Below are 15324 nucleotides of genomic sequence, written 5' to 3'. Positions count from 1 at the left end.
TATATATATCATAAAATAATAAATCAAGCCTTCTGAACATGGAATCAACATTCTCATCTCTTCCCCAAATCAAGAACCCTTGTGACCACTGTCACACTTGTATTCCATTTTTTGGTGCAGTCAAACACAAAACACCCCAGTGTGGGTGGCTGTGCAGGTCCTTACTCAGCCCATCTTTGTTTTTCCACTGGAACTGCTGAGATGGGCCCAGAAATCCCAGTCCCATAAAGGGCAGATTCTTGGCAGCTGCAAGATCACCTTTAGCATATGGATGGACTTTTCCTTATTAATTAATGGGAGCTCCCCCATTTTGGAGGTGGTGGCTGTTCCCCAGTTCACTCAGTCTGAGCCCAAGTATAAAAACACCCTTATTATAAGCTCCCCCATTTTGGAGGTAGTGGCTGTTCCCCAGTTCACTCTGTGTGAGCCCAAGTATAAAAACACCTTTATTATAAAAGGTGTTTTTAATATTATAAAAATATTATAATTAACCAGGGAAATGCCAAATATTATATTATATAATATATATACAACAATATATATTATATAAACATAATATAAATTATGTATATTATATTTTATAATAAATAATTATATTATCATTTATAATAATTAAACACGATAATTTTATTACAATTAACCAGGGAAATAAAAATTATAATATAATTAACCAGGGAAATGCCAACTACCAGCATGAAATGGGGACACAGCCAGCCATCAGTGCTGTTTCATTCCTTTTTTCCCTCTTTTCTCCTTTTCAGACCTGGATTGGAGCAGTAACCCTCATTGTGATCCTGTGAGGAGCTTTCAGCACCCACCAGGAGTGGAAGAGGAGGGGACAGGACCACCTTGGCCTCCATCCCCTGTGCACAGACCAGCGAGGAGCACACCTTCGTTTGCTGGACACATCTCGGTTCGATCTCTAAAAATCTGATTTGTTTTTGTCCTTTTCTGGAGATGTTCAAACCTGCTGGGGAAAACCCCTGACCTAGCTCAGACATCAGTCCTGCTTTCATCTCCAGGGGATATTCCCACCTATGTTTTCCTTGATTTCTCCTATTTTACCCATCATCTTCCCCAAAAAAAACCATTAAGAGAGACTTGCCATCCATGGCTCCACTGCCGCTGCACTTTCCTAGTGCAGACCTTTATCCTTTGCTTAATATTTCACTTTCTTATTTTATAATTTCTCTCAATATTAAAATATTTCATTTTTGCTTTCCCAGGTTGTGATCCCTACCCATTTTTCGGGACAGTGGGAGGACACTTCCAGGCCAGTGGCTCCCTGAGCACCCCCTAACAGTAAGGCTGCTTTGCTTTATATTATTTAAGCAATTATATGTATTAATTGTGCAATTATGTGTATTAATTGAGCAGGATGTGGTGAGTCATGACCCTGGTGTGGCTTCATTTGGAGGAATTTCTGCTGTTTTCTGTTGATATAATTTAAATTGTATCAACCCTTCCCTAAATGCAGTCAGGATTTCAGAGCAGAAACACTTATTTTTTTAAAAATAAATCAGACTGTGCAGGGAGTCTTGTTTTAAAGCTCAAGTGTAGATAACATATTGTTAAGAGCCCTACAAGGCATAAGCAGCCTGGAGGAAAACACAGATATATTTTTGTGCAAATACTCTGAAATATAGGTTGTTATCACTGCAAAATTTTGGCACAGCCGGCAGTAGGGTGCAAAGAAATGGCCACCAACTAAAAATAAATGAAATGCAGAGCTTAAAATAAGATGTACATGAAACCAAGGGTTTCACAGTCCTTTAGTCAACCCTGATCACTAAAATTAGGGCTTGACAGAGTGACAAATGTGCTTGATCCATGCCAAAACCAGGGCACCAGCAGGTGACACAGAAAATAAACCCTGCTAGCTACAACTTCCCTCCTGTAGCAGCAAAGAGAAATCTTTGGTCCATGAAAATGGGAGTGGCCCCTTCAATTTGAGTAAATATTCTGCAAAAGTGCCTGTTTTCAATTTAAACCGGTTATATTTAGGTGGGGGCTTCTCAGGGAAAAACCCAAACCCTTCATTTGGTCCATGGCCCAGCAGAGCATCTTTTCCTTGAGTCTTTTTTTTGAGTCTTGCCTCCTCTGAAAGTAAAGTAGGAAGTAAAGGAAGTAAAAAGTAAGAAGTAAAGTAAGAAGTCCTCTCCCCTTTTAGTAAGAAGCAACCAGCAGGGGCAGGATTATTTCCCCTAGGCTGCCCTTTGATTCTTATGGTGACCCTGCTTCAGCCAAACCGAAAAACACACGATGAAGGAAGTGATGAAAATCTCAGCTTGATTTTACCCCTGTCTGATAAAGGTACAGGTTGGGTTCATGTTGAAATTACTTTTCTGGTGAGTGTGGGGGGGATTGGGGTCACCACAATGACACTTTTTGAGGGGGATCCTCCCTGCTTGGTGCCTTCCTTCCCATCTGTATTTCAAAGTGAGTGAAAGTGATGCCTTGGAGTGGCTGCCTAGAACAGAGGCTAAGACAGAGTTAAGAGAATAAAGTGGGAATTTATGAAAGGCCTTTAACAGACACACCTTGAGCAGTCAGAGCCTCCCAGAGGCTGCACCCAGCATGGACAGGGGTCATGAGTTTTTCAGGCAGATTTAAGTTTGGTTAATTGTCTGGGTTTGGAAAGACAGGAGTCTACTAAGGAAGTCAGGAACCTCCCCTGAAATGGAGAATGTGAACCCTCCCCACCCCTCTGAATTGCTATGAATTTTAAATTAAGGGGCTCTCAAGCAAAAAATACGGGAGCAGGAAATAACAGTTCTTTAATAGAGAAGAAAATAAAAGGATAAAATAAACAATGCAGTAAACCAAAACAACACTGCCAGAGTCAGAACCCAACCTGACACCCTGTGGGTCAGGGTGTTGGCAGCAGTCCCATTGGAATTGTGGCTCAGCCCTCCTGCAGTGTCAGGGGTGGTTCTGCTGGAGCAGGGATCCTGGAGAAAGGTGCAGTCTCTGCCTCTGAAGATCCAGGGGAAGAGGCAGCTGCTGTTCCACTGGGAAATCCAGTGGAGAGGCCGTGCTGGTGTTCCAGAATCTCAGATTATATCCAGGTAGGAATGCTTGGCTGGTGTTCCAGAATCTCAGATTATATCCGGGTAGGAATGCTTGGCTCCTCCCTCTGGGCTCACATCTCCCAATGGGATGCTGTAGTTCTTATCAGCCATGCAGGGACATTCAATAGCCTGCTATCAGCAGGTGTCCCCCCAGAGGGAGGAGTGATTGTGATCACTCAGAGAGAGATAAGGCAAACTGCCCACTTGACAAAAGATAATCTGCCATACAGATGGTAATGGAATACATCTTGCCTTGCAAGCTAGAACATCCATTTACATATCAGGGGTTAATTCTCCAATTACAGCTTCAGCTAATGAAGCCACATTCCCCCAGTTTGCTCCTCCCCAATTCACTTTTATTTGTACTTTTCTGGTCCTGAGGCTGTTGGGTGTCCTTGGGTTCCAGGCCCAGAGGAATTGTTTTGTCTGACCAAGATGTGAAGACAGGAGCTGACACTTCATATGGAGTTAGAGTTATGCACTAATGCAGCACAGGATTTGGAGAATATTATAAAGACTAAGATCTCAAGGCATCAAAAGTACTCTGTGCCCTGCCATGTGTTTTGTGTGGGTTGGGTTGCTCTTTTTGGAGGAGCTGTGTCTGTGGAGGACATAAAGTGCTGGAAACTTCTCCAGCAAAGAGACCAAATCAGAACTGCTCAGCAAATTGTGCCAACAGGGTGCAGACACCTTCCTTGAAAGGCACAGGATGATGTGATGGTGGTGGGTGTCCATTTAATGACCTTCTAGAACACTGGGCTGGCATCACTCTAAGGGGTTAATGATAGAAATTACCTGAAGGCTTCTGAGGAACAACTTGGTTTCCCTTGGCTTTCTCCACTGTGTGTTAGAGCCCTCAGTTTCCAGGCACAAAACTATTTCAGCTTTCCTCCTCCTGAAGCCCCTATGACCACAAGATGCACCTCTGAGGCCAGGCCATACCTTTTGTCATTGTGCAAAAAAAGTTGTGAAAAAAAAAATAGCATATCTGTCTCACACCATGAACACTTTCCAGTCCTTTTTTGATCCAAATTCCCTCATCCTGTTGAGTTCAGATCAGGCTGAGATTTACTCCCATTTGGAGTAAATGGAGAAGACAGTCTTATTAAGCATTACTAAAGGAATTTGTAGCTCCCTATAAATCACCATGTCATATTTCAAACTTCTCTTTCATCATTGAGGCTGGAAATATGGCCCAAAATTGCTTTCAAATGGGCAAATGAAAAATGTTTCAATTGTGGTGATTAATCAAGGTGTTCCCATCTCAATCTTCAGTGCCTTGGCTCGGGGTTTGGGTAGGGACAGCTCCCTGTAGGTGCCAGAAAGCCTGACATGCCTCAAGGGAAACCTTATTTTTGTTTTCTGGTCAGCTGAGTCATTTTTTATAGGAAACTTTACATTTTACATAGAAAATTCAGGGGGAAGGCAAGACCAGGAGGAGCCAGAGAGCTGCAAGTGAGGGATGTGAAATGAAAACTCAGTGAGTCAAGAACTCTGGTTTATCTGCCTTATGGGGCTCCAGAGGGAGTTTTTCCCCCTCCCAAGGGGAAAATTTCCAAGTGTGATAGCAGGATACAGCAAGAAATGAGGCAGATTTAAGGGAGGATTTTATTTGGTGTACTGTGGCATTGCTGCTTTCCTGACTTTCCCAGTCAGGAAAGTCTTTGCACTCACACACCTCACCTGTGTTTCTGCAGTTGGGTTCACTCTGCTGTTTGCAGCAAGTCCACCAAAAATCAGGTGTATGTCCATGTTTACTCATGGAGGTTTTGGGAGATTTGCATAAAACCTGTGAGATTTGAGTTGCAAAACAAACACCCCAGGAAGGCGTTAAGTTGAAACTGTATCTAAAAATATGGAAAATTGCAGTATTGATTATGGGGTGTTCATGGACTGCAGCAACATTTACAAACAGTCCTTGGTTTGTGGTGGGATCTGTGCCAGAATTGTTGGCAGTGTTGAGGTTGCAGGTGGGTCTTGCACTGGCATTGGTCTGTTTGCACTTTGTGATATTTGCAGGGACAGAGAAATTGGTGGTTGTTATTCAATAACAGTATTCCCCAAGTTAGTGCCCCCTCCCCAAGTCTCCAGAACTCCATGCAGCTCACTTGCTTCCCTTCTCCTGCCTGTAGAGAAAAGATTGGAGGCAAAGATGGGTTGGGATAAGAACAATCTACTGGAAACAGCAATGAGATAAGAAAAGGAACTTGTAACAGCAGCAATACAAAAAAAAAAAGCACAAAAGAGAACACAGAGCTTAACCTGACCATAGCAATGCCCCCAAAGAGCTCCCTTGGGTCAGGACCAGCATTACCACATTGATCTATCCTCCATGCCTGCTCCAGGAGAATGATTTCCCTTCTTCTCAGAAGAGAGAGTCCCTTTCCCCTGCCCCTGGCAGTGCTATCAAATAAAGAAACAAACAAACAAACAAATAAATAGAATTAAATAATTATAATAATAAATTAATAATAAATTAAGAAGAAGAAGAAGAAGAACAACGACAACAGCAGCAACAACAACAGCAATAACAAAACAACAACACAACAACAACAACAACAACAACAACAACAACAACAATAATAATAATAGTAATAGGGTCTGGTCAAGCCCCCTTCCAAGCAATTGTAAAAATTCACTCTGTCCCGGTTGAAACCAGGACACTGGTGAAGGACTGCTGGTGTCGGTTTGGAATGGAAAAACTTGAATAATGGTTTAATTTTTGCAGAGCAAGACAGTTTTTGAGTGTGTTTCTTCTCAGCTACTCAAGCAACAGCACTGATGTCACCTTTGGTCTTGGGACAGAAGTTTGTAGAATTCATAAATATTGCAAATATTGTGAGGGGGAGAGGAAGGGCAAACCCTGACTGCTGCTCTGTGGTGCCCGGTGGCACAACCCAAAGGAGCAGCCTGAAGTTGTGTCAGGGCAGGTTTAGGTTGGGTATTAGAGAAAGGTTCTTCACCCAGAGGGTGCCTGGGCACAGGAACAGGCTCCCAGGGCACTGGGCATGGCTCAAGGTGAGCAGAGCTCAAGAAGCATTTGGACAATACTCTCAGGTGTGTGGTGTGACTCTTGGGGATGGTCCTGAGCAGGGCCAGGAGCTGGTCTCGAGGATCCTTGTGGGTCCTCTCCAGCTCAGATCATTCTGTGATTCTGTCACTTCTCATGGCCACTGTGGGTTTGGGATTTGGTGTTTGCAGGATGGAAATGTGGGAGCTCAGCGACTGATTCCTCACTCATCACTCTCCATGAGATGGAGAACGAAGAGCACAAGCCAAGGTTTGAAAGCATAGGGCAAGACTTTAGACTTTGGCCATTAATTGTTCTCAGAGAAGAACTGTTAAAACATTCATCTGCTCCCTATTTTTTATAAGGCAACCAGAAATGTTTTTTAGACATTTCATGCCCAGCAAGAGGAGGTTTCTACATTTTTGGGGTTCCCCAGCTACACTTCATTTCAAAGCTTTTTGATTTGCTGAAAAAAAATCACAACTTGCTCTTTTGGGAACTTTTCTTGGGCAGAGGGCTGGGTTGCACAAAATTCAAGTATTCTCAGGTTACTTTGAAGAAGCTTCTTTGATGTTTCCCTGTGCCAGTTTGTTTTGGAAGGTGCTTTAATGGTCTTCCCCTATAAAAATAACACTTTAAAATGTATGTAGGTATCTCAGCTCTCCACTTAAAAAAATGAGCAAAGTTGTTTAATGCTGCTGTTCAAGGTACATTAACCTTGTCTGCTAAAGCTCTGACTGGCTCTTGCAGGTTTTATTCTCATGTTTATGTTGCAGAGATATCCCTGGAGCCTTTCAGAGATGGGTATCTTTGGAGAGGAGAGGAATATTTAGCAGTAATTGTTGTTCTCATCAGAAATCCACTGAAGCAGCTCCATCCTTTCTGTGGAGCTGAAGCTGGGAGGAGGATTGGGACATATTAATTAAATAAATACAAATAATAAATAAATACATGTAAATCTTAAACAAAAAGAAGAAAATATGAAATACCTAGGTGAAAATATTAAATAAATAAATGCTCTTTTCCCGGTTCTCAGGGGCCCATCCACTGACATTCCAAACCAGGGTTTGGCATGAGTTTTTTTGGCATTGTCCAACATGGTATTTCCCTCTCCCTTTTATCCCAGTGCTTATGTGTTGACCAACTGTTTTTTTAAGGAGAAAACCAGAAAAGTCTGGTCTAGACTTTGTTCTACAGATATATCAAGTCAGTATCTGCTTTAACCCATCCTTGTAGCAGAAACACAGACTCAATTCCTCCTTTTTTTTTTTTTACCAGGCAATAACTAATAACAGGATACTGGGGGGGGCAGGGAGGTCAGCATTTAGATGCTCCCAGTGCAAAAAAGACCTCCTGAAACTGGATTGAGGAAATTTGGCCGTGATATATTCTTAAAAAAATTAAAGCTATTTGATGGCACAAGCATTCCTGATCTCCCCAGATGAGATGTTACATGAGCAACATGTTTGGAAGCAACCTTGAAATGGAGGAATGGCCAAGAATGGGTAATGTCTTGAAAAATTGGATTATTTTCTGCTTTTGACCATTTAATAGCACTTTGTTTAATTTTAGCAAGCTTGAGGTCGCATAAAGGACTTCCTGTAATGACATGAAAACCTGCTATTCATCTTTCAGGGTAATTTTGGTAAAAAGAGGCAAAAAAAGGTGGAGATTTGTTGATAGAAATGAGACATTCAAGAGGAGAGGGTCACTCTTAATTCACTTTATGGGCAATCAGGAGTTGGCATCACCCCTGGAGGGCGAGCCTGTCCTGGTGGCTCTGGGTGAGATGTATTGTCCTCTGGAGGACCCTCTCCATCCCTCCTCTGCTGTATTTCTTCATTTTAACTTAGCTGAGTGCATATATCATAAACTGCAGCCTGCACAAGCCCTCTGTGAAGATGGTGACATAAAAAACTCTCAGCCTGCTGTGGAGAGGGCGTGACTGACACGGCGTCGCTGAGAATCTCACAGCTTCTCCTCTTCAAAAAATCCCCTCCAGAAAAGGCAAACTTCCCTTCATACAGGAAAATACCTTCCATGGCTGGTAAAAAAAAATCCTTAAGTATCTCTAATTATTTTGATGCTTCAGGTGGAGAAGATAAGGCTGAGAAGTTGATTTTCTGATTTTTTGTGTAGAATCCTCCATTATCAGTCGCATGTGTTGCTGTGGGGCAGAAGCCTCTCAATAAGCTGGAAAAAGTGATCTTTGTTTTCCCATTGGCTCAGAAACAAGAGTTGTGCTTTACAGATTAACATTTTGCTTTGAAAACACTGATGTAGAGTCCATAAAAGGATTTTAAATTTTTTTTTATTCAGCCCCAATTCTGACCAGCCCTAACCATTCTAAGATGGGTTTATGGCTGTTTTATTAATCAAGGAGGTCATATTCACCTGGAGGGTGACTGGCAATACTTTGGTATTTTAAATGTTTTAAGGCATCATGGAAAAAAACCCCAACTTTTCAACTTAGTCTTTAATTATTTTTACTTGAAAAAGGATGTAATATATTGCTGGTAAAAAACCCCAGCCTATAAATCTGAGAGTCTTTTAGATAGGCAAGCTCTTTGGGAAATACATTTCCAAAGTAATGGCAACATTTCAGTGATAGCTGAAATAATTTTATTTCATAAGGAAATTTAGGATACTTTGATCTCAAGTCACTGCCAAAATGTGAAGTACTGCTGCTTCCGGAAATGAAAGAGCCTTTATGGGTTTTTATTGCTCACCATTTCTTTCTTCTGTGCAAATCCCCCAGGAGCTGGCTGCAATTCCTGCCCTCCCTGCTCCCCAGAATTCTCTCTTCACCCACGATTTGAACATTTCCCTGAGGTGGGCTGGAAGGAGTTGGCAGGGGTTTGGCGATGCTGTGCTCCTGCCAATACCTGGATGCCCATAGTCAAAGTCAAAAATTAATTTAAGTGGGGGAAAGAAAGAAAAGAGAGGGGATTAATGTATAAAACAAAAATACAAAAAATAAGAAAGGGTTAATGCACATAATGGCAGCTTTCAACCCTTCCCTGTGCTGGCTGCTGATAAATCCATGGGGCTGACAGCTCTGCCCTGTTATCCTGAGATTCATGGCTGGGGCTCCCACGTGAAACACCTGTCCAGCTTTTCCTGTGGCCACCAGACATTTCCTGGGTATTTACAGTGCCTGAGTGCGTTTGTTTCCCCCAAGATAAATAAATATATTGCTATTGGCAACAGCTGTCTCCCACTCTCCCGCTTTATCCCTTTTTTTTCCCCCCACATTTATCTGTCAGTTCTATTCTCCAAACAAATCATCACCCATAAACCTCAATGAACAGCTTGATTTGAGCAGCTTAGATATTATTCAGCAATTAAATTGGGCTCTGGGCTGCCACCTTCTGGGAATAGACTCACCCAAAAAGCTCACACCCCCCAGCAAACCGCCACGTGCTGGCTGTAGGATCTCTCTTGGCAGGAACAATAGATGCCAAGCAGGGTATTTTTCCCAAAATAGCAATGTCTTTTTTTTTTTTTTAGCTTCCCACACAGATGTCCAGACTGTCACAGTGCTTAATTCTGCTTTTCCCCAGCTGAAACTCTTTCTGGTGGGGAGGTTTTTCCCTGGGTGTTGCCCCCCGAGGACAGGGATATTTGTGTGCCTGCAGCTGTGAGCTGAGTTTGACATTGGACATCAAAGGTTTTAAGCTGTGAGTTCACTCAGGAGCAGATAATTTTGCCTCCTGCTATTTTGCTGTTGGGAGGAAAAAGATGAAGAGCATCATTTTAATCCCATAAATGCAATATCCTCACTGCTAGAGGTCTGTGTCAGGCAAGAACCCTGATCTACCTTCACAATGCACAGGATTTTGGGTGTGATTTCTTAGTATTCGATTCGTGGGTTATCCATATTTGTGCAAAGTATAAGAAAGAATAACCTCATTTATTCATGCAAAATAAAGAAGAGTTGCTGATGTTCATCCCATGCACACAGTACTTGGCTTTCCATTTGGATGTGTGCATTTGTGAACTTAGTGCCTGGCAAAGCCTGAAGCCTCGAGAAAATCAGAATATTGCACCTCTTCCCCCAAAACAATGTCATAGAGAGGATTACATTTTTCACAAAGATTCCCAAATGTGCCTCAGTTTTGACTGAGCTCATCAATGCCTTTTCTCCTCTTCCTTGCACCTTCCTGCCTGTCACCGTTTCCTGGTGAAAGCAGTGCTTACACTGGTTTTGTGTTCTGTTCCCTGACAGTATCTGGGGACTTCCATAACTTTCTGCATTTCCTCGTGGGGTGCTGCCATGGCTTTTCCCCAGATAAGAAGCCAGTGCATCACAGTGGGGACATCCATGGGGAGGTGTCATCTCTTACAGAAAGGAGGCATTGCAAGAAGAAAGGGGCTCCCAGGAAGATTTTTTGGGTAACTTTGTGAGTTGGCCCAAACCAGAGCTCCGAGCCACAGAGAGGACAGGGCAGAGTTTGTTAAGAATTCAGGCAAGATTATTGGCTTTTCTTTCTGAAGCAGCCACACAGCTGCAGTGTAGTGGGAGAGGAGGTATTTTCAGGGCCAAGAATTGCTTTTGGGTCACATCTACCACCAGGCCTGTTTGTTGGGGACTTCTCCCAACCAAGCGCTCCCTTCCTGGTGCCCCTCTTTTTCTCCATCTCCTTTGGACCTGAAGATACAAAAAAAAATTAGTCTGCTTTTCTCCCAGATAACTGCATTTTAGGGAAAGCAGCAGTGTCCAGAGAGGTTGGAGGCAGTGTAAGGACCATCTCCTCAGTTTATGGGGTGTGCAAAATCCAGGTTTGCTCCCTGGCTCAAATCAAACAAGAGTTTCCACATTTCTGTGCATTCAATCATCTTGGGGTCAGTCACCTCAGCACAGGAGACAGCTGGGTTGGAGTGCACAGCATAGGAATATGTTAAATAAAATAATAAATAAATATATTAAATATGTTGGTGAATCTCCACATTGGATTCTCAATGTCCCTTCTGAGGATGTGATTCTGTGGTGACCAAAGGCAAAGAGACACATCATTTTGAGAGGGTTTAGTGTATAATTTAAAAAATGGCAAGTTTTGTATTTATGGTTTGTCCTTCTGCTTCCAGAAAAGAGGAATAGCTGGAAAGGGGATGGAAATCCCCATTTAGGCAGTGTGGTTAGGCATGAGAGGTGGGAAGAAAATACCCTGGGTGTGCCAGGGTTCACAGGGGAGAAAATATCATAGGTTTTACTGATGGCACTTTCATCTCCAGTGAAGATCTCCCTGCTTCTCTTCCCCCCAATGCATTCCTTATCCAAAATCACAAATCTCAAAAAAATCATCAAATCACGATAAGGCTCATCAAACCGCCTCGAGTTTCTTCCAGGGACTGTGTGGCAGAAGGCAGTGTGAGGAATGTCACCTCTCCTCTCTGCCTTTCGTTTTCCCTTCCCTTTCTGTGGGATTTTTCAGGGGTGGGGAGATCCCTGGTACTCCAGAGCTCTGTTCTCCTGCCCACAGGTTCTCGATGTGAGTCCCAAGCAGGATGCACCATGTCTCCCCTGCACCAGCTCTGACCATGATGGCCACCCAGACAGTGCCTCCTCCTCCCTACCAGGACAGCCCACAGGTGAGTGTCCTCCAGACCCCCAGGACCCCCAGCTCCTGCATTCATTGCCTTGATTTCCCAAATAATGCCCATTGCACAATATTTCACCCCAGAGCATTCATCTCAGAGACTGCCAGAATTAAAACCTCTTCTGTCAGTCTGCAAGACGGAAAGATTTTGGGTAAAACTGTGGGGTTTTCCCCTTTTTCTCTTATGTCTTAAGCTGTGCCTAGGGAAATTTAGGTTGGATGTTAGAAAAATGGTTTTTTACTGAAAGAGTGATAAAGTTCTGGAATGTTCTGCCCAGGGAGGTGGTGGAGTCACCATCCCTGGGTGTGTTTAACAAAGCCTGGATGTGGCACTGGGTGCCAGGGTTGAGTTGAGGTGTTGGGGCTGGGTTGGACTCGATGATCTTGAAGGTCTTTTCCAACCTGGTGATTCTGTGAATTTTGTAAATTCTGTGATTCTGTGATTTTTGGGGTCTTTGGGTCTTCTTGGAAAGCTGACATGGTGGCATGATTGCAACCAGCAGGTTAAATAGCTGGGAACATTTGGAACATTTGGCTAAACCAGGACAGGCCTAGTCATAGGAATGGCCTTTGATTTATTTCAATGGCATTTTTTAATAACCTGTGGCAGGGGAGAAAAAATTTCATCTCCAGTGATGCTCTAAACAGTCAAGTAACTTTTTCAAGCATCGTTATGGAGTCAAGTTATTATAAGAAGAGGAGTTTGTCCAAGAGAAACTCTTCTGGAGCACCCCAGTGGGCTGGACTTGGGAGTTGAGGATGGATTTTGGGGATGGTTCTGCATCTTGAAGCCTAAAAAATGGATTTTGGAGATGGTCCTGCACCTTGAAGCCTAAATTTACCCCTAAAAAATGCTGAGAATTTTTTAGGGATAAATTTATATCGCATTTCTGCTTTCCCGGCTACAAAGACTGAGCAGAGGTGATCTGTATTGTGCACTGAGGCAGCTCCATGTTCAAAGCAGCTTTTTTTTTTGTGTTCGTGTGGGAGATTTCAAGCTTTTCCTTATTTGCTGCGTTTCTCATCTGCAAAAGCAGAAAAATCTCCCCTCCCAAAAAAAACAAAAAACCAAAAAATCCGACAAAAAAACCAAAACAAAAAACCCCAAACAAACAAACAAAAAAAAAAAAAAAGAAAGAAAAATAAAGAAAAAAAGAAAAAAAGAAAATGAAAAACCCACCAAAAAACTCACCCCCCCAAGCCTGTCCTCTGCAAGCTAAAATAAATAAATTGACTTTTACACTCCCCCTTGGAGCCACCCGTGTCTCCTTTCTCCTCATTTCCTTTGGTGGGAAAAGGTCACTTCTCGCAAACGACACCTCGGTGGGGTTTTATGGCTCCTCCAACTTCTGTGTCATCATTTGCTCGCTTCGCTGCTCTGCCTTGAGTAGGGCTGGGGTTTTTTTTTTTCCAAATTTTTTTTTTTTCCCTTTCTCGCTTACACAGCGGGGAGCCACGGCACCGTTTGAGTCCTAATGGGCAATTTAAGGGACTTTTAAAATAGCGACATTTTCCCTGGCATCCTTTGGAGACGTCCCCTCTCCCTTCTCCCTCCCTGTCCCTTCTCTGCCCCCTGTTTGAACACATCGAATTTTGGGGACCCTCAAGAGCTTTGCTGACCAAATCCTTCCTTTTTTACCTCATCAAGGAGGTTGCTCAAGCGTTTAGTGGGTTTGGAAGGAAAAGCTGCAGCCAAAGAATTGATTTATTTTTTTTTGACTCGTCTGTGAGTGCTGTGAACTTTTCACCTGAAAATTTGGGATTTCTAGGGATTGGAAAAGCAAATTACACAAATTTCTTCTCTCCAGAAGTGGGGAAGAAACGGGGAGGAGTGGATAAATGGAAAAATTATTGATTATCAGAGCTCCTCCTCATCAAGGGAAGCACTTTGGGGAGAAAAGTGCTAAAAAAAGGGATTTGGGGAGCTTTGCATTCATGTTTTACAGCAGAGGCTGTGCAAGCTGTCACCCTCACTGTCAGAAACAGCAAAAACGAAGCAGAAATGATGGGAAAAGCTTCCTTTTGGAAGGAAAAAATGCTTCATTAATCCCTGGAATCTGTTAAAGGAGTGGAACATGGAGCATCTTTTACACCAAGCATGGTCTGATTGAGTCCTCTACCTGTTGAAAATTAAAATCTGTATTAAAATCAGTTTTCTGTAATGAATGGCAACCAAAAGCTGAGGAAGAATCTTCAGCCACTTCAATGGCAAAAAGGTTTTTTTTAAAAAAAATTGGTATTTTTAGCATCAAAAGTGGTGAAAGCAGCTTTGCCCTACCAAAAAATGCTCCTTAGGTGGTCACAAGAGGGACAAAAAAAGGGAAGAAGGGGGATTTCTTTATTTATCAATTCATTTATTCTAAAAATATATGTAAGAAAAAGTGTTGTTAAAAATTGGGTTAATTTTTCATAAAGTTCAGCACAGAAAGTGATAAAAAGCATCTTCCCCCCAAGTGGTTACAACAGGGACAAAAATGACCAACAAATAAATAAATAAATAACTTAGTCTAGAAATATATTTTGAAAAAAAATTTAAAAATCAGATGGAGAAGTTGATTTTTCATCATTTTCAACACAGAAAGTGGTAAAAGTATCTTTCCTCCTCCCCTCCTCCCCATAAAAAGTGCTTTTTTGGTGATTATAACAGGGACATATATATTTAAATGTATTTAATTAATTTATTTAAATTTTATATTTTCTATATGTAAAATGTATTTTTAAGGATATTTTGAACATAATTTAAATTTTTTTTCAACATTTTAGCATCTCTTTTTGTATTTTCTACATTTTAAAGCATTTTGGATTTTTACAAATGTATTTTTTACATTTTTCTGCATTTAAAATAAATTTTTAACATATTTATAAAACATTTTTTGGTTTTCACATCTCTGAACATATTTGTAACATTTTAAAGCTTTGCTTTTCCAATATATTTGTAAACACATTTTGAACATATTTGAAACATATTTTAATAAATTTTTAACAGTTTACATAATTATTGTCACCATTATAATTTTTTCTTCACTTTTTTGCTGCTTTTCAAACATAACTTTTTGTGCTTTTTATTTTCCTTTTCCATTTACCTTTTTTCCCCTCCTCCTCCAACTATTTTTGGCCATTTTCCATGGGAAAAAGAAACCAAACCAAAACGCACCTGTGTTTTTTTTAATCAAAATTTACAACTTTTACACCCAAATATTTCCTCCTATTTCCCATTTTCCTGCTACCAAGAACCTGCTGCCTTTTCCCTCCCCACCTGCTCCCCCAAATTCCAGTTTGGGCTCCATTTTTTTCCCTCCTCCCTATTCAGCTGCAAATCCTCCCCCATCTCAGCATCCTCTCCCTTCTTTTTGGAATTATTTTTTTACTTATTTTTTGTTCTTTTCTTTAGTCCAAGGTGAGGTAATGGCTTCAGAGCAGCCCCAAAGGAAGCTTTTTTTTTTTTTTTTGGGTAATAGCTCAATTAGTTGCAGACTTGGCTGGAAATATTCAACTTGGCAGGATGCAAAAAGGGCTTTGGAATCCTGGTAAATAAGTGTGATGGTGGTGGGGGGGGAAAAAAAGGGAAAAGGGAAAAAAGATGAAGAGATATTCAGTGATGTGGCTGGATTATCCCAAAATCTGCTGCATTCTGGTTTTAAAT

General features: G+C 41.7%; 1 protein-coding gene across 1 annotated transcript in view; it reads left to right on the top strand.

Annotated features, from left to right (window-relative positions):
• Positions 1–15324, top strand: part of PKNOX2 (PBX/knotted 1 homeobox 2) — a 48743-nt gene that overhangs the window by 8966 nt on the left and 24453 nt on the right. Inside the window, exons 2-4 of the mRNA XM_031063890.1 lie at positions 762–913; positions 1227–1302; positions 11565–11673. Coding sequence (XP_030919750.1) covers positions 11590–11673 — 84 coding nt within the window. The 5' untranslated portion in view covers positions 762–913; positions 1227–1302; positions 11565–11589. The remainder of the gene's footprint in view (positions 1–761; positions 914–1226; positions 1303–11564; positions 11674–15324) is intronic.

This window comes from Geospiza fortis, unplaced genomic scaffold (assembly GCF_000277835.1).
Source record: "Geospiza fortis unplaced genomic scaffold, GeoFor_1.0 scaffold392, whole genome shotgun sequence".
Classification (NCBI taxonomy): Eukaryota; Metazoa; Chordata; class Aves; order Passeriformes; family Thraupidae; genus Geospiza; species Geospiza fortis.
The sequence above is the reverse complement of the archived record's forward strand: the minus strand, read 5'-3'. Positions and strand labels throughout refer to the sequence as shown.